This window comes from Callorhinchus milii, unplaced genomic scaffold (genome assembly GCF_018977255.1).
Source record: "Callorhinchus milii isolate IMCB2004 unplaced genomic scaffold, IMCB_Cmil_1.0 Scaffold2, whole genome shotgun sequence".
Taxonomy (NCBI): Eukaryota; Metazoa; Chordata; class Chondrichthyes; order Chimaeriformes; family Callorhinchidae; genus Callorhinchus; species Callorhinchus milii.
This window is the reverse complement of record NW_024704743.1, coordinates 99,115,092-99,134,198: the sequence shown is the minus strand read 5'-3', so window position 1 is coordinate 99,134,198 and position 19,107 is coordinate 99,115,092. Positions and strand designations below refer to the sequence as shown.

Below are 19,107 nucleotides of genomic sequence, written 5' to 3'. Positions count from 1 at the left end.
TCTTTTATCTTGTACTGAACAGTCGAACCAGAGGACACAGCCTGCGATTGAAGGGGGGTAAATTCAGAACAAATCTGCGGAAACATTACTCAGTGAGTGACTAGTAAATGTATGGAACAGGCTCCCTAGTGGGATGGTGGAAGTGTTGATTCTTTCAAGAACAAATTAGATAGATTTCTGTTAGGCATTAATGTTTCGGCATACAATATATAGTTTGGCAGATTTACCAGGATGGTACCAGGAATGAGGGACTTCAGTTATCAGGAGAGAATAGAGAAGTTAGGATTATTCTCCTTGGAGCAGAGATGGTTAAGAGGAGACTAAATAGAAGTTTTCAAAATTATGAGGGGATTCGATAGGGTGAACAAGGAAAAACTATTTCCACTGGCGAATGGGTCGGTAACTCGAGGACACTGATTTAAAATAGTTGTTAAAAGAAGCAGAGGGGAGGTGAAATGTTTTCACACAGTGAGTTGTTCGGATCTGGAATTCATTGCCTGTAAGGGTGGTGGAAGCTGACTCGATAACAACACTTAAGAGAGAAGTAGATAATTATTTGGGGAGGACAAGTTTGCAGGGCTATGATGAGAGATCGGGGAAGCGGGACTGATTTGGGTAGCTCTTTTCAAAGAGACTGCACAGATGACACGATGGGCCGAATGGCCTCCTTCTGTGCTGTGTAATTCTATGATTCTATGGTTATTTTGCCTAGCAAATTCTTACATTCTAATGAAAATAAACCAGGGTTGAAAAGGCACTCCTCAGGGAAGTTGGTTGTAATACTGATGACTTCCCACAGGAAAAAGGGCAACACAATGCAAATCCAAATACGACGACTCACAAAACCATGGAGTTGAGATCTCATGACTCACTGTGACTTACATGGGATTCACTAGAGCAAAAACTATTTTATTCAAACATGGTCAAGAAGTTTGTTTAAAAAAAAAGAACGCTAGTTATCAGGATATTTCTGAAAAAATGTTTGGATTCTGCTTGCATCTATCAGATGATAACACACTGTCATACCTGCATGCCACCTGAGCTGAGCTCTGTTGTGATTGATCCCACATTTCGCCCACAAAATGCACCTTAAAGTATTTCCTGTGATGCGCTTTGAGACGCCTTGACAACATGATAAGGCACTATATCAAATGCAAGGATAATTATTATTATTATCTTTTCACAATGACATTATTGAGTGTAATTTTAGTTCACGAAAACAGGGAATCAATCAACAGTGCAAGAAGGCATGATTTTCTTTCACATCCTGTATTACTTTTCAAATGAGTTGCTGGTGCTAGGACTCTGAAGATCAGCAGTCCATTGTGCACTTGTCTGTAATGCTATACCCAACCCTTTATCCATTTAACATGCAAGTCAGATAATCCCAGTGAAATAATGAAATTTTGTGTCACAAGTTGCCTTTTTCTAAATCTTCTGGCTCACTGCCTTAACCAAGGCAGGGGGTTCATATCAAGTATGAAGGCAACAACACAGAATCTGTATTCTCCTGCCACCCTGATCCCATTCACAGACTCGGGCTAGAAATTCTCCCTTGTAAAGTACTCTAGATTAACATCTCGTTATCATGCACAAATCTACTATTACACAGTAAGGTACATATCAAGAACTGAAAATTGCACCACAGTATGTTAGATGTGAAGTAATTGTATTGAATATATGATAAATTACACCTCTACAGTTTATTTAGAAGTGTAACAGTCAACAACAACAACTTGCACTTATTTCACACAGTAAACTGTCTTAAAGTGCTTCACAGAGGTGTAATGGGAGCCCATGCAGGGTGAGAGAGGAAGGGATAGAAGTGAGGTGCCAAACGCACAGTCAAAGAGATGGGATTTCAAAGCATAGGAAGAGGCTGGCGAGGATGGGCTAACAGGCTCAAAGAGTCTAATATGGGAAAGGCTGCAGAGCTCTGGATAATCTGTGGCTTGTGGAGAGTTGACCTGGGAAGGCTGGCAAGTAGAACATAAGAAAAGTCAGGGGTTGAGGTAACAAAAGAGGTAACATGAGGATCTCTGCTATGTAGGGAGTGAGGTGGGGACGCAGGCAAGCAAAGTTGTTGAGATGGACAGCGGAGACTTGGTCAAGGATCAGATGAAAGGCTTAAAAGGAGAAGTGAGAGTCAAACAAACCACAAACATTTCGTATTTGTTTCATAAGCTGTAATGAGCAGCCAGGGAGGTTGATAGTCAGGGTCACAGGTGGTGATGAACTGATGAGAGCTTCAGTTCTGTCTGTGAGGGTGACCACAGAAGTGTGTCAGGATACTGCTGGGAGTCTAACCAGCTAAAACAGCATAGACTGCCATTGATATTGCTGTCTGGCAAGGACCATCCTACCCATTAGGGATTTAGTTTGCAGGGTAAACAGGAGCTAAGTGGGATGACTCCCTGCCCCCAGTGACTAGTCTGCTCTTTCAGGTCTGATGATGAGCCAGGCTGGTTGTGCTATCATCAGCAGAGCCCTGGAATATTGCTGACCTGCCTGGCTCAGGAACCAGACTACCGAGACCGCCACAGATGGCTGGCTCGATTTTGACATTTCGTTGCCAAACATGTCACCTTGGGGCCAGTTCAGCCCCAAGTTGATCCTGCTTATCTTCCCCCAAGGAGGATAATCACTGGTTGATCACGTCACTAGTGCAATATAGAGGGCAATGTTATTTAGTCCATAGTTTATTATATAGAGAACACTGTAATTTAATCCAGTTTATTATATAGAGAGCAGAATCATTTAATCCACAGTTAAATACAGTCTTCATTTGGAAGCTTTTTTTTCTGTAATTCTTTTAACAATTTGACAAATTACGCATGCTCCGGAATGTTATGTTAATAGAGTAGATCTAGACCCTGGTGGAATTTCTTCCCGCCACCCCCCAATCTTTTATTGAGTATTTTCTAAACTTAAAAAAGGCTATGAAATGATGAGCAAACCTCAGACTCATACAGTAAAAAAACAGCAAATGTTATAAATTTGTTATCACATTCTCACCCTGAACTTGATTTACTGCAGAAACCACAGCTCATCACAGGAGGACAAACACTGTGCCATTTTCTAAAGAAATACTGTCCTGTGGTAACAGAGACTTATTATCCAACCTTTTGGTGCTCAGAAGGAAGGATGCAAACCCTGCTGAGGCCATTCATCACATCGAAACCCTCAATGGAGTACAGGAAGTATGGTTCTTTTGCTGTTTATTGTTCCATTAGTACCATAGTACTATATATTCAGAAATTGGCTCTACTGTTAGCAGAGGAACAAACATTTTAAATTGTTATTTCTAATAAATGTTTTTGCAGTATTACAGTAGATGATGGTAAGGATTCCAATTCTTTTGTCAAATTCAGCCATATCAACTCTTCACACAAGGTTCTCACATTCTAGAACATTTTACACCCAGGCATAATGTTTAAATGTAAAATAGCTAGTAATAGATGTAGTGGGGAGTTTGGAGGACCATTTCATATGCAGAGGGTGGTGAGAATGTGGAACTCATTGACGGAAGCTGTGGTTGAAGTGAAAAGCATTAATACATTTAAGAGAAAACTTGATGCATACGTTAGGGAGAAATGAATAGAGAGGTCCTGTGGAATAGAAGAGGTGGGGGCTCATGAGTATAAACATGGGCACAAACCAGTTGAGCCAAATAGCCTGTTTCCAAGTTGTATAATTTGATGTAATTCTATCCCAATACAGGACTGAGATTCAAACAAAATAGTTTTCTGCTTTTCAGATGTCTTACACAGGATCAATTAGAATACTATTTTTCAGAGTTTCTGGTTTCACTCTAGTCTGAAATGCTGAACAAATGATTGAATGGTGTGTTGGTTGGAGAACAATTGGAAAACTGCCTATTTTTTATCTGTATTTCATAGAAATTCTGGTCTATCCGTAATCCTGATCCAAAGCCAAAGCGTAAAATATTTCTTGGCAAACTAATTATGAATTACACATGATCACATAGAACCTCAGTGTGCCAGCAAACAACCATAGCATAAATTGATGGGATTTTAAATGAGTAGATGTGGTTGCAGAGGTATACAATTGTATGTATATTGAGCATGTGCTTTTTAATTTTCTACATGTATCTGTATTATAGTGAGCTCATTAAGACGGCAGATGGTGGGCAGATTTCCTTGGACTGGATTGACAATGATGGAAATTTACTGCATCCTGTTTCTGCTACAAGACCTATTGTCCTTATCTTACCTGGACTTACGGGAACAAGCAAGGAATCCTACATATTGCACATGGTCAAAGAGAGTCAAAGTCAAGGATACAGGTAATGTGCACACTTTTATATTTTAACCAAATTTTATATGTTGAAAAAATCCTTCAATTTTATATAGCACTTAAACACCAAGAAGTCTTTGAGCCTCAAAAAGTTTCTGTATGTAAAGTGAATGGCCAATTTTATCTGAAAAATGTTGGCCAGAGATTGCAAGAAACTTTTTTTTGAGTAGTACCTTGGATTTTATCACCCACCTAAACAGGCACACAGTACCTTGGTTTAACATCTCATCCAAAGGTGATGACTCTGACAATGCAGTGCTCCCTTAACACTGCAATGGAGTGTCAGTTCAAAGCACCTTCATAAGGCTTCAACCCCTAACCTTCTGATTCAGAGGCAAGAGTGCTACCAACTGAGCCATGCTGACACCTTATTTTTTGGGGTTATCTTCTTTCTTTTCTTGTATTAGACCGAGGCTCTCCTGATTGGCTCCTGTCAGCGCCTCCTCACCTCAGGCACTAACAGCATCACCATCCATGGTTGCACACTCCACCTTGCTAAGCCAGTCCAGAACCTTGGGTCTTGTTTGACCCTCAACTATCTTTTCTACCCCAAATCTGCGCCATGACCCGCTCTGCTTTCCCCCACTTCCGCAACGTCACCCGACTCCGACACTGTTTTGCACCGCAAGCCGCCAGAACTCTCATAAATGCTTTCATTACATCGAGGCTCGACTATGAAACTCACTGCTTGTCGGCCTCCACAACTCCTCCCTCCACGGCTGCAGATCATCCAGAACTCTGCGGCCCATGTCCTCTCCCACACTAGGCTCCGCGACTTTGTCACCACCCCCATCCTTGCCCAACTCCACTGGCCTCCCATCACACAGAGGATACAGTTCAAGATTCTGGTCCTCACCTTCAAAGCCCTCCACGATCCTGCTCCCCCCACCTCTCCGATCTCCTAACCCCCTAAAACCCTGTTCACTCACTCTGCTCAGCAGGTTCCGGCCTGCTTCACGTCCCCCGCCTTGCTCGCCCCACCATTGGTGGGCGGGCCTTCCGCCACTCTGCACCCACCCTCTGGAACTCCATCACGCAGTCCCTCCGTCTCGCCCCATCCCTCACCACCTTCAAGACCCACCTCAAGACCCTGCTCTTTGACTGTGCTTTCGATCTCCCTGCTTCCCCCTGGCCTTCCACCCTCCCTCACACCGACCCCCAGCTTGGGTCCATAACTCTGTCTGTCCAGCACCTTGGTACGTCTTCCCAACGTGAAAGACGCTTTACAAATGTAATTTGGTTGTTGTTGTTTGTTGTAGAAATCAATTTCTTGACAAGAAAGTTCGCAGAATGCCTAGGATCTGATAAGTTCAGGTTCAAAAATATAGTTTGGACATTTTTATTACTCATCGAGTTGAGGGATGATGGCACTGGAAAATAGAACATATTTCCTTTTCAGTTATCCTGTGTTAGGATCAAATACTGTACTCGGGTAAAGCGTAGGTTAGATTTGGAGTAAAGCTCCCTCCCATCAATGTGCATCTGTTGCAAACCTCCTGTTCCTACTTCATGAAATCTTCCATTTCCCACACAGAGCCAACCCTGTGCGAGACAGGCACTTCAGCCAATTGTACTTTGTGTAATGTCTAATTATCCACATGGTTTATTGTCTCCTAATCCGACTAGTCCCAAATAATGTGGATGTTTTGTGTATCAGTTTGGCTCAATTGGTAGCACTCTTGCCTCTGAGACAGAAGATTATGAGTTCAAGTGCCAGGTCTAGGCTGACATTCCAATGTCGTGCTGGGGGTGCACTGTATTGTTGGAGGTGTCAAAATTTGGATGAGATTTTAACCAAGACTTTAAGCCTGCCTGTTCACATGGATGTTAAAGATCCCATGGCGCAACTCAAAAGAGAAGGGAGTTTCTCTCTATCAACAACAACAAATTGCAATTATATTGCACCTTTCACACCAGGAAGAGGTGCTAAGGCAATGGACCAACATTCCCTCAAATAAAATTTGTTATTCACTTCATAGCTGTTTGTGAGGCATTGCTGTGAACAAATTGGCTGCCACATCCACCTACAAAATATGCAGTCACTACACTTTAAGTAAATCATGTGAACCGCTTTGAGATGACCTCCTGATGTGAAAGATGTTATATCAAATAGAAGGATTATTAATATTACTAATTGGTTCTCTGTTGTATTTACCATCATGGCTTAAATCTTCACAAGTTGTCATAGATTTGACTTTTCAAAGGAATGAACAGTAAAATGTGGAACAGTAAAACTTGTAAAGCTTGTTCAACTACTTTAATCATTTGATTGACCAGAATACATGTGGCAGGGAGGTCAAAGGAAGTTTGAGTAAAATTTCATAGTGAACATCAATAATTACACCACACAGACTTTGTTCTCTGGGTTAGATTGACATTATAACAATATTAACCCCTGAATAGCTGGCATGTCTCTGGAAACTCCTGTCTCCATGAGCCGACGAATTCTGTATACATACACTGATAAAAACACTAATATTGCTAATATTACACCAATATTAGTAACTAAGCTATTCAAACGTTACTGTTGCATTATTGATATGAATCCTCTACTACTAAAAAATTTATTTTAGGAACATAATTTTAAAAAAATCAAATAATTTAGTGACTCTACCTGCCCTATGCCAGAAGCACACCTAGCTTTCAGCATTGACCAGCTGGTTCCACACATTAAAAAAATGACAGCCTTCTGCATCATCAGGTCACAGCCACAATCGGCTGAATGAGCCATAATTGCCAGCACAGATACGATGGGTCGAATTGCCTTCATCTGTGCTGTAAATTGTATGATTCTATAGTCACCGCTGTCATTTTCTTCATGTTGCATGCTCTATACGCAGAAAGTGTATTGTTGTGCTGTCATTTTCTGTGTGCTGTGCACACACAATGTATAGGAATCGCTACTGAAGTGACTTCATGAAGGAAGTAATGTAAGCAGCACTTTGAATGTTGCCTAAAATGACAAAGAAAATGATTAGCTATTTTACAACGTCTTATCACATCAAATCATTTCAAAGTGCTCCCACTGTCATCTGTAGAGACTGTTTATTGTACGCAAATATGGTAGCTAATAATGCCAGCAAGGTCCCTCAAATAGCAATATATCACCAATTAATTTAGAGGATTGCAGGCCAGAACACTGGGAGAAACTCCCTTCTGTTTTTAAGTAGAGTTATGGCATCTTTAACCTGAACATGCAGATGGCACTTCAGTTTAACATTTCATCCAAGAGTCAGAACGTCTGAAAATACAATGCTCCTCCAACATTGCAGCAGTGTCGGCCTAGATTATGAGCTCTAATGCTCGTATCGGCACTCGACAGACAAATACATTTAGCTACGTGAGCTCCATAGGTGAGCCCTGCTTTTATTTATACAATTGTTGTGAAGACATTTTTGTCACATAAATTGATGTTTCTCCCACAAATATATGGTCAATTCACTTTACAGTATGTTCTGTGAAGCACTTTGAGACGTCTAGAAGACGTGAAAAGCTTTATATCAAATGCAATGATAATTATTAATATGTTATTGTACTTACAGGAAGCATTTCATTACATTTTTACTACTGCAGGGGTGTAGGATTATATCTAGAACTACACTTTTTCCTCAAAGGTCATGAAATGAATAAAATCAATAAAAATAGCAAAGCCAGGAGATTGTTGAAGCTTGCACCACATGGCTTTAAGCCAACATTCCACTGACTCCAAGCTAATCTCTCTTTTTATAGTTTAATCTGGAAATAATTAAACTCAGAAAAACCTTGAAGAATATTGTGAATCAGCAGTTAAATTAAACCCAAAAGAGACTTTTGGATGAAGAAAGCCCTTCGGCCTATTTTATTCTCATCCTTCCAGAACAACCCCCACCTCTTGAGCACTATAACAAAGCATGTTATAATGGGGATACACTGTATTTCCTATTTGCATCCAGTATCTTGGTCTCGACCACCCTTCGTGGTAATCCACACACTCACACTCCAGTCATTAAATACCCACTGAGTAAAAGTGGATCAACGAGTTCATGCAGAGAGTAATAGAACTTTGATTTCCGATCTTTGCTGATCTATGTCAGCTGCCGGAACAGTGGCCTACAGAGAGCAATGAGATAAATGACCAATTAATCTGTTTTTTCGTGAATTGAGATGCGGGAATATTGACCAGAATACTGGCTCATTGAAAGAATCGATTCCTTGGCCATATCTTCTTGGGTTATAGAAGGGGAAAAAAACTCAGCTAGGATTTATGGTCTTAGTTGCTTTGCAGTAACTCCCTGAAACCCACCACCTGCTGCCTCAACCCCCTCCCCACCAAATTGCTGGTCACCCAGCTCCCCCTCCTCTGCCCACTACTGGCTGACGTCATCAACCAGTCCCTCTCCTCTGGATCAGTCCCTGCCTCCCTCAAAATTGCTGTCATCACCCCCCTCCTCAAAATACCTTCCCTAGATCCCTCAAACCCCAGCCATTGCCGCCCTATTTCTAACCTGCCCTTCCTCGCAAAAATCCTAGGACGCGTTATTGCCAGTCAACTTCGCGCACACCTCTCCTCCCATTCCCTCTTCGAACCCCTCCAGTGCGGTTTCTACCCTGCCCACAGTATAGAGACTGCTTTTGTGAAAGTCACAAACGACATCCTCTCTGTCTGTGACCAGGGCTCCCTCTGCCTCCTTGTCCTCCTGGATCTCTCCGCGGTGTTCGACACAGTCAATCACGCCATCCTCCTCCACCGCCTTTCCTCCATCATCCACCTCAGTGGGACCACACTCGCCTGGATCGAGTCCTACCTCACAAACCGCCAGCAGTACATCTGCACAAACAGCATCTCCTCTCACTCTCACCCGGTTACCTGTGTGGTACCCCAAGGATCCATCCTTGTCCCCCTCCTCTTTCTGATCAACATGCTCCCTCTTGGGAATGTCATCCGCAGACATGGGGTACATTTCCACATGTACGTAGATGACACCCAACTCTATTTTTCCACCTCTCTTTGCGACCCCCAGTCCTCTGATGTTCTGTCAGCCTGCCTGTCAGACCTCAGGGGCTGGATGAGTGCAAACTTCCTTCAGCTGAACGTTGACAAGACGGAAGCCATACTCTTTGGCTCCCATCAACGTCTAAAGTCTCACAGTTCTCACCTCCTCCACCTACCCGACCTCCCCTTAAAACTCTCCGAACCCGTACACACCTAGGCGTCAGGTACGACCCACAATTATCCTTCCTCCCTCACATCCGGTCCCTCATCAGCACCGCTTTCTTCCACCTCCTCCTCATCCCCCGAGTCCTCCGCTCCACCCTCAGCGGTCGTGACTTCAGCCACTATGCCCCGAGACTCTGGAATTCACTTCCTCACTCCCTTCGCCTCACCCCCTCCCTTCCTACTTTCAGGTCCCTACTGAAGACCTTTCTTTTCGACCGGGCCTTTGGTCACCTTCCTCCCCCTCCCCCTGGCTCGACCCCGGGATCCGTTACTGTGAAGCTCTCTGAGATGCCATTCGGCGTGGAGGGCGCTATATAAATCCAAGTTGTAGTTGTTGTTGATAAACACATGTATGAATGCCGGGAGAGGACTGGTTTGACTGGATTGGATCTGGTTTGGTTATGATGCCACCTGCAGTCAAATGGCCCATTTGAAACTCATTGTCTGGGCTCAAACAGCAAGAACGAACAATCCATCGTTTCAATGAGCCAGTATTCTGGTCAATACTCCCTCATCTCAATTCACGAAAAAACAGATTAATTGGTCATTTATCTCATTGCTCTCTGTAGGACACTGCTGTCTTACATCAGCTGCTGCGTTTGCCTAACCCAGCAGTCACTGCATTTCAAAGTAAGTCATTGTGTGAAGCACTTCGAGACATTTCAATATGATAAAGTATTATATCAAATGCAGCTAGTATTACCTTTTGGCCACTTTGCGAGGGGCCAGAACACATCATAAAACTTCATCTCAGTTGAAACAATAAGAATCAGCGCCTTCAGGGAAGAAGGATAGGGAAAAAAACTCTGAGACAACGAGAAACTGCAAACCACAAACTCTGGCCTTTTCACATCTGATCTGGCTCTTGCAGGCAAAAAGAAATCGAGTGTGGGCTCAAAAATTGAGAGTCGCAACCTGGATTCATAAAGGATTTGTGAATCCTGACCATAGCTGGAATTGGTGTGCGTCATGCAGACTCTTTTCAACAACATCACCTTCAAAGTGTATCAAGGTTTTGACTACTTGTTTAGATGGATATTAATGATCCTGTGGCACTATTTGGACAGAGAAGCGATTTTCTCCCAGTGTAGAAATTCCCCCAGATAAAATTGGTCATTTGCTTCCTGGCTATTTGTGGGACACTGTACGCAATTAGCTGCAGCATTTGCTACAAAATACAGTCACTACACTTCTCACTTTCACAATGTGAAAGGTGCTAAACCAATACAAGAATTATTACTCTTGCAGTATTATCTCGAAAAAGAATGGGTTTATCTGACAGACATTGGTTATTTGGCACATTTAAAACAGACTTAGCTTCATAAATAAAAATGCTTGACAGGACAGGGGATGAAATGGCTTTTATCAAATAGCATAAGAATAAGTGTAAGTTACAAGGCTAGTTGCGGCCCCTGTATTAGTATCCTTTGTTTATGCTGCTGGAAAAAAGGTGTAAATTAGTTCACATTTCCTGCTCCTTATTCATTGCCTGGAGGCTGAGTGGAGTTCTGTATTTGCAACTAAGCACTTGGGCAGAGCTCTGGTTGTTGTTAATTTTTGGGGGGGGTAGTCACATGATCAGCTCTTTAATAATATTAAACAATAGTTCCTTGAAAATCCTTTGGCTGCACAATTCATCATCTGAGAACTTTGAAGAGACCATTATACTGTGGTGCGCCCCTGAGGAGCCCACCTCCTCAAGGCAGTCTAGGTGGTGGGACTTTGGTGGGAGTTGTTTTTGAATGGTTCTATTTACCTCTAATTCAGTGCTATTCACTGTGCAAAGTGCAGTACAAACACAGCATTAAAAGGACTTGTTGGGTGAAATGGTTACAAAGCAATATATTCTCCCACCCCAATTACTTCAGAGCATTTATAGATTACTTTAAATATTGTACCTGCTAGGAAACATTTATAATTCAGTCCAGTTTTCCGACCTTGTAGAGATGTATCGTTTCGAACTGAGTGAAGATATGGATTTGTGTGAGGTTTCAGCACTGATATTAGTCAACACTGATTTGCATTTATATAGTGCACTTCACACCGTCTTGGAGCGCTAGTCATTATTTTATCTGGCATCATATTACTGTTAACTGGGCTGTAAAATAGAGAACCAGGAATAATATAATAATAATCCTTGCATTTGGTATAGAGCTTTTCACATCTTCTAGACGTCTCAAAGCGCTTCACAGAGTATACTATAAAGTGAATTGACTGCATATTTGTAGGCGAAATGCAGTAGCCAATTGTGCACAGCAGTGTCCCACAAACAGTCGTGGATTGAAGTGACCAATTTATTANTTTTTTTCTTGAGGGATTATTTTACTTTGTTCAACACTGAAGCACAATTTCAGAGTTAAACAAAGCAAAATGGAGCAACATGCAACCTCTTTGTTAACAGCTTTGAAATACAGCATGCTCAGACATGTATTTTCTAAGCAGTAATTTATAAAATATGACATAGAGATTTCCAAAATAATAATAATAATCCTTGCCTTCGATATAGCGCCTTTCACATTTGGAAGCAACGTCCCAAAGCATTTCCGAAGACTGACTGTAAAGTGTATTTTGTAGGCAATTGTGCAGCACAGTTTCTGCACAGCAATATCCCACAAACAGCTGTGATATGAATAACTGTTGCAAAGGGATTATATTGTACCAGTAATTGCTTGCTGACAGTGAACTAATCTCTTTATAAATTGAAGAGGAATCATCATGCTTTGAGAGAATGTATGATTTGGCTTCTCTCCTGGAACAGTTGGGAGCAGCCTGCTTGATATACCATCGCTTCAGAACCATTGTATTGATTGCTTGGGAAGTTTATGCTGGTAACTGCTGCAGCATAAACTGCTCCAATGAGATTGTTTAACTTTTAAACACTTGTTTTAGTGAAGGTATGGGTGGGGAATATTCCTGATATTTTGCCTTCCATTCCTTAATTAAGAGCGTCCCTTATTTAAAAAAATTAAGATAATGTAAAAGTAATTAAAACTTAAAAGTCATTGGCAGGAGAATGCTCAAGTCCCTCTCTGAGTATGAATAAACATGGCCATTATTTGAACAGTAAAAAGACTCCAGAAGAAAGCAGTAACCAGAAAAACGGCAGGTGAGGGAAATCAGTCCCAAACTTGATATGAAGTGGTATGGGGTGGATTTTAAAGACACAGTTTACCATGCTTTTCCTCCATTCCTTAATTCATCCCTGACTGTCCAGCGCCTTGGGACGTCCTTCCAACGTGAAAGGCGCTATACAAATGTTATGTGTTGTTATAAGTTAAGAAACAGATTCAGTCAATGATTCAACCATGTTTAACAGTCACATAATTGCATCATGTCAGCCTGGTTTAGTTGGTAGCTCTCTCGCCTCTGAATCTATGCTAATCCTCTAATGCAGTGCCAGAGGTGTGCTGCATTGTTGGAGGTGCCGGCCTTTGTATGAAATATTAAACCAAGGTCCCATCTGCGTGTCCAGGTGGACATTAACGATTCAACGGCACTATTTTGAAATACGGATGGAATTTCTACCGGTCTTCTACCAGAGAATCCTCCAAATAAAATTAGTCACTTCATGGCAGTTTGGGGGATGTTGCTATGCACAAATTGGCTCACGGTTTCACCTATAATACACAGGCACTTCACTTTACAGTGTATCTTTTGAAGCTTTTTGAGGTGCTCTCCCGGTAGTACATGAAATGTAAGGCTTATTACATTATTTATAATTTTATTGCACATCTGCGCTTATAAACTGGGCAACCTGCAGTGACTTTCAAGTGATTTTGCCAGGATGTCAAATCTTTCAATATGGAGGAATTTAAGTAAGTACAAAATTATCTGAAATGTTAAACCAGATTCAAACATTTACAATGATTTTCTTGTGTTTTTTAGGTGCACTGTTGTCAATAATAGAGGAGTTTCTGGAGAGAGACTGTTGGTAAGATGTTGTTAGCACATAATAGTCAAGTGATCAAACGGTGCATTTTATGCCAAATAATGGATGAACAATGACTTGGAATATGTGAAAAAGCTGTAACATATTTGAAAGGTTTGGATAATGCCAAAAATTGTGGGATTGTAGAACAAACAGTTTACAATCAGCTAAACCTCATGAGCAAGTTACCGCTTTGAAAATATTCCCAAAGTTTAAAAATACATGATTATTTTGTCTTTGCTTACTTTTTCAGAACGTTCCTCTTGGAGCTTTTCTGTTGCTAATAATCCTAACCACTGGCATTTTCCTATGTTACAAGACACCAAGGGGTTTACATTTTACACAATTATGCCATTAGACTAGGGTAAGGTGGGGTTCATTAACAGCAACATCAATATTACATTGAAAACTAAAGTATGACAGGTTAAAAAAAAATCCTGGGAACTGTATAGTATTTTCATTTAATTCCCAAAACTTTTTGAACAGCCTGTAACAATCATTTAGAGGCTACGAAATAAGTGCTCTGTGTCTTTTGAACGTTTAATGATCCTCAATGTTAAAGATGAAAAAAAAGATGAGCAGTTCTTAAAATGTAATGGATCCCATTTGGTTTAATCCTACAAGGCCACCCGCTCTGTCCCTCTTCGGAACACTACTTATGTACAGTTCAAATTTACATTTATGTAGAGGCTTTCATTTATTATAAAAAGTCTGCTTTGATGAACAAACATGTGTTGCCTTGTCTACAAATATCAGTCACAGTGTGCCTTGGAAAGTGCTGTTGTCTTGAGCCACTGAAATATCTTAGGGACGGCACACACAATTTATTAGTTGTTTATTTTCTGAAAACTACAGCATTTAAATTTGTGACTCTAAACCATATTTTGAAGCACACGTTTCATATTGATGAGATCCAACTTCAGGAAGTGAAAATATTTTGTTTGATGGTACTGTACTTGTTCTGTCTCCATTCCTGTAATTTGGTTCAAATACATGTTCATCCGTTAAACAAACATATCTGAGATTTTAGTCCAATGTGCCGATCTCCTAATCTAACATTGCTGTAAAACTATGANTTTTTTCATAAGAACCTCTACACAAAAGTTGTCTGCCTGCTTTTTTTTAAATAAGAGTATCATTTGCACCATGAACTGTGTGTAACTTAACTCAGCCAAGCACATGATTCATATCAGAAGGTGAGACGTAGAAGCAATCTGTGTGAACAGGGCAATTACTTGTGTTGGAATCCATATGGTGTCAAAGCTGATTTTCTGTAGGGGAGAAAAAATCTAATCCTTAATACTTTCTGAGAAGTGTGTGATTTGATAATGGTCACATGGACAGATAATACAGTTGAAACGTTTTCTTAAACATGTCTTAAATGCATGTTGGGATTGAACATTTGCCCTTCCCCTTGACTTCAGGAAATGCTTACCTGGCTCTGCTGAAGATTCAGTATTTATGACATGTTTTTCTTTAGTGTGTGAGGACCGGGGAGCTCCATTATTTCTACAGTGAGAGCAGCTTTCCAAAATCCCTTCATCAGATACTGGTTTGTACTTCATTAGGCCACAGAGAACAAAGAATTCACATTTTTTTGCCAGACGGTGACCTAAAAATAAATTTAAAAGTAAATATTTGAAGTTAAAATAGCAGTTGTAGCAACTAGGAATCAATTTAAAAAAGGACTCCATTGGCTACGTCCAAATTCAAGATGGCACCAAATCATTCTCCAAAGACTGTAGGTTGAGGGTTTTGAGTCCCAAACTTGATTTTAAGGACAATGTTTTAAGGGCACAAAACAACTACATTTTCAGTCTTTGTAATAATTATCACTGCATATACCACATTCCCCCCCCCCCACCTCCATTATCTCATGCAGCGATTCTATTTTGGCAGTCTAAAAACATATGAATAGTCAGCATCCTTCACAGACTGCATAAACAGTTTCAGACTGTGAATGTGACCTGATTCATAGCACTAAGGGAAAGCTTAAGGCATATTTTCCATACTATGCAAACTTCCAAGGGCAGTAATATAAATAATAAAAGTAAAGGGAAACCTCATTATAGTACAGCCAGCTGGGTTAAAAGCCTGGTACAAGAAAATGGCCAACTTCCAGGTCATCAGGATGCACTGACATCACTCCGTATGTGTTAGTCAGCAGCAGAATTTGGGTTTACAAGGGTTCACAGTAGACCCACTCTGCAAGAGAAGCAGCATGATTGTGAGGAGTATTATAATGGTGTTCCCTTTTATTGCTAAAATTGATGTTAGCTTTGCAGTATTTCTCAATCTTCTGCTTCTACTTGTTTCTCACCTCCATTTATCCTTCTTAAGCTAAATGATTGATGTACTGAAGGTGTTGACTTCTCCAGTGACATTCTATAAACTTATTTCTTTATTAGACAACTGGAGTGGACTTATATTGGGAAGTCATGCATTAGCCATTCATTCTTGCCAAGTCTACTGATTAAATTAATGCTCCATTGCCCAAAGACAGCAGCCTTGCAGCCCAACTTATACTTGACAAAATACCTTACAGTGAAGGCTGAAGTGTGAGAAAGCCCTGGGACTCAAACATTAAGTATCTCAATTGTTACATGAAGCACAATTCCTATTATCCTATTGCACCACCAAAAAATCTTGTCCTGCTGCCTTGTCTTACCTGATAACATTATCTGCTTTTCTTTCTCAGTCCCATTTAGTACTGTGTATACTTCTATCAGGTATTCCTGAGATGTCTCTTTCCAAGCCTGAAGAGCAGTAGTTTATCTAGTTATTGCTCATCACTGCTCAACACTGGGAATCATTCATATTGTCCTTCTTTGCACTGACTCCAGGGCCTGAGCTGTTATATCATGGTAACCAGAAATATACTCAAGTGTTGCCCGATCAGAGCACTGCAGAGTTTAAGTCTGATGTTTAGAGGTCTAAACTCAACTGATTTGGCAATATAACCCAGCATCCTGTTTGCCTTGTTTATTGTTGTCTCACACTGTTTTAATACGGTGAGCAACAAGACAGCTAACACCCTTAGGTTCCTTTCAGTTTTCCCCTTAGAAAATTCAAGATGGCACCAAACCCTGCTACGAAGTGTTTGCAACTACTCTTATTACTACCTACATGCAGTACCTTGCATTTATCTTCACTGAGCTTCATTTGTAATGATTGTGGGTCCAACTTCTTAATAAGAGTCTTAAAAAAGACAAAGTTTAGATATTCGTTATTAAGAAATCGCACACGTGAATACTGCAAATTCGACACCACTGTTTATTTTGCCAGCTCAGAATTTAATGTTTGCGACATGAACATGGTAGTGCTATAGTTCAAGGTAAATTTTTCTTTCTGTAATGGATTTTTCACAGTGCTTACTGTGTCATTTTGCATGACTGGTTCTAGACTCCCAGAACATACTGTGCTGCCAACACAGAAGATTTGGAAACTGTCATTACGCATGTCCAGGAAAGGTTTTCAGAAGCTCCATTGATAGCAGCAGGAGTCTCTATGGGAGGGTAAGAGTTCACATCATGAGTATGGGAAATTAACACAGTAAATAAATAGCTGTACTGACATATTATGTGATGAATGTAAACGCTTACTAAATTAGCATGAGATCATAAAAGAAAAAATAAATATAAAACCTTTAAAAGAAAAACTGAAATTCACTACCTGTACAACAACAATAATTTGAGTACAGTACTATACAATTCAATTGAGATATATTAAATATATACTGTAGACTACTCGATGGCAGGTAAAAATAAATATCGGACATAATAAATACCGTAAAGCCATGTTTATAGACCAGCATTATGTTGTAATGTAGTATATACAGGAACTTTATCTCCACTCCCATCCTCTCTGTATGTAGTCTCCACATTCTCATGTCGACAGATTATTTTCCCATAATTTTGCACCCCAAAACCAACTGTCTAACTTCAGAAGCAAAACATATTCAAAACACATTTTTCAAAACCAATGGCACTCATGCTGCCATAACATTATATATTTTTATGAATGAACATAATTAACAATGTAACATATATATTGGGGTTCCCATACACAAACTTGTGGTACAAACCCATCACAGTATTAAATGGAATGGAGTTATGATGGCAAATATCAGCCATCTTTTTGTTAGTTTATTTAATAAAAATCCAACTGAAGAGTTCACTAAATTTAGTGATAGGCAAATAATAGACACTGCCTTCCTCACACCATAAGGGATGAGCTGGAACAACTATGGGGTTGTGTGGGTGGCTCACTTATTTTCACCACAAAGTTTAAAGTTCATCGCACAAGATATACCCATGCAACTCACCAGTGAACCAGCCTGCTGCTGGACCTCAGACAGATAGTGCAGGTCAATACATCTGATGTATGTCATGGTGGTGGTGAGGGAATGGACACAGAGGACAGTATAACAACGTTCTCAAAGAGAGAGAAATCAGAAGTCAAAGACTTCTCTGGAGTGAGTTTGAGTCATATACTCATTTGTATTAGAGAATGAGTCACTTACAGCAATATAATTTTCATTAGCTGATTTATTTGATATGTGCAACCTTTAAGTCACATGGAGAACACTAAAAGTTCACACATTTGCAGCAATATATTTGATCTTATTTTTAAAGGACTGAAACCATTTAATGTTTTTCTGAGTAAAAAAAGTCAATGTAAATTAAAATTTTAATTTTAAAAAGCTGAAATTAATCAGGATAACCTGGAGGTTTCGAAAAACCTGGGCACATCAGATTTGTATCTAAATTATCAACATATTGGAGGGCTTAAGATTTAAAATCTAAGTTCCAGTTGTTCCTGTTTAGAAAAAAAACAATTTCTGAGAATATCCTAAATTGGAATAGGAGTTGTTAGAAGTTTATTGAAGATTATTAATATACAATCTACAATTAATGAATATCCGTACACCAGAAAACTAGAGGCCAAATTGCCATTGATTTGTTTCATTGTCATTTCAACTTGTTTTTGGTATTATGTGTTTTTGTCTGTACTACATTTGATATCTGTGAAATCTATCTCATGCTGATTACTAGCAATTGCAATCCTTTGTTACATGTTTATAATGGGAATTGTTTACAATGTACATTAATGATTTGGACATAATGTTGAAGGTGTTGATTCCAAATTCAATGATGATTCCAAACTGCACATTGTGAGAATGATTGTATAAGAGTTCAAGAAGGCATTGGTTGAAAGTAAGGATCAGACAAGAAGCAGCTGCAGTTTTACACTAGTAAATGTAAGGTATTACATTTTAGGAAAAAGAATAGGGAATGGAATTATAGCCTAAATGATTAAACATTCATTGGAATGGAGGAGCAGAGGTATCTGGGCTTTAAACATATACATCGCTAAAAGTTGAGATTAATAATAAATAATCCTTGCATTTGATATAGAGCCTTATCACGTCTTCGAGACGTCTCAAAGCGCTTCACAAAATATACTGTAAAGTGAACCGAGTATATTTTGTGGGTGAAATGACAAGTATCAAGAAGGCAAATGGAGTTTTGGAAATTTATAAACCAGGGTATTGAATGTAAAACTAATGAGGTCATGTTGGAATTGTATAGGGGATTAGGTAGGCTGCATTTGGTGCATTGAGTTTTATGCACACTATTAAACAGGAACTAATATCATTTAAATG

The 19,107-nt window shown here is 40.0% G+C and overlaps 1 protein-coding gene across 1 annotated transcript in view; it reads left to right on the top strand.

Moving 5' to 3' along the window:
- Positions 1–19,107, top strand: part of abhd3 (abhydrolase domain containing 3, phospholipase) — a 36,708-nt gene that overhangs the window by 9,503 nt on the left and 8,098 nt on the right. Inside the window, exons 2-5 of the mRNA XM_007900927.2 lie at positions 3,037–3,200; positions 4,124–4,306; positions 13,400–13,445; positions 16,845–16,957. Coding sequence (XP_007899118.1) covers positions 3,037–3,200; positions 4,124–4,306; positions 13,400–13,445; positions 16,845–16,957 — 506 coding nt within the window. The remainder of the gene's footprint in view (positions 1–3,036; positions 3,201–4,123; positions 4,307–13,399; positions 13,446–16,844; positions 16,958–19,107) is intronic.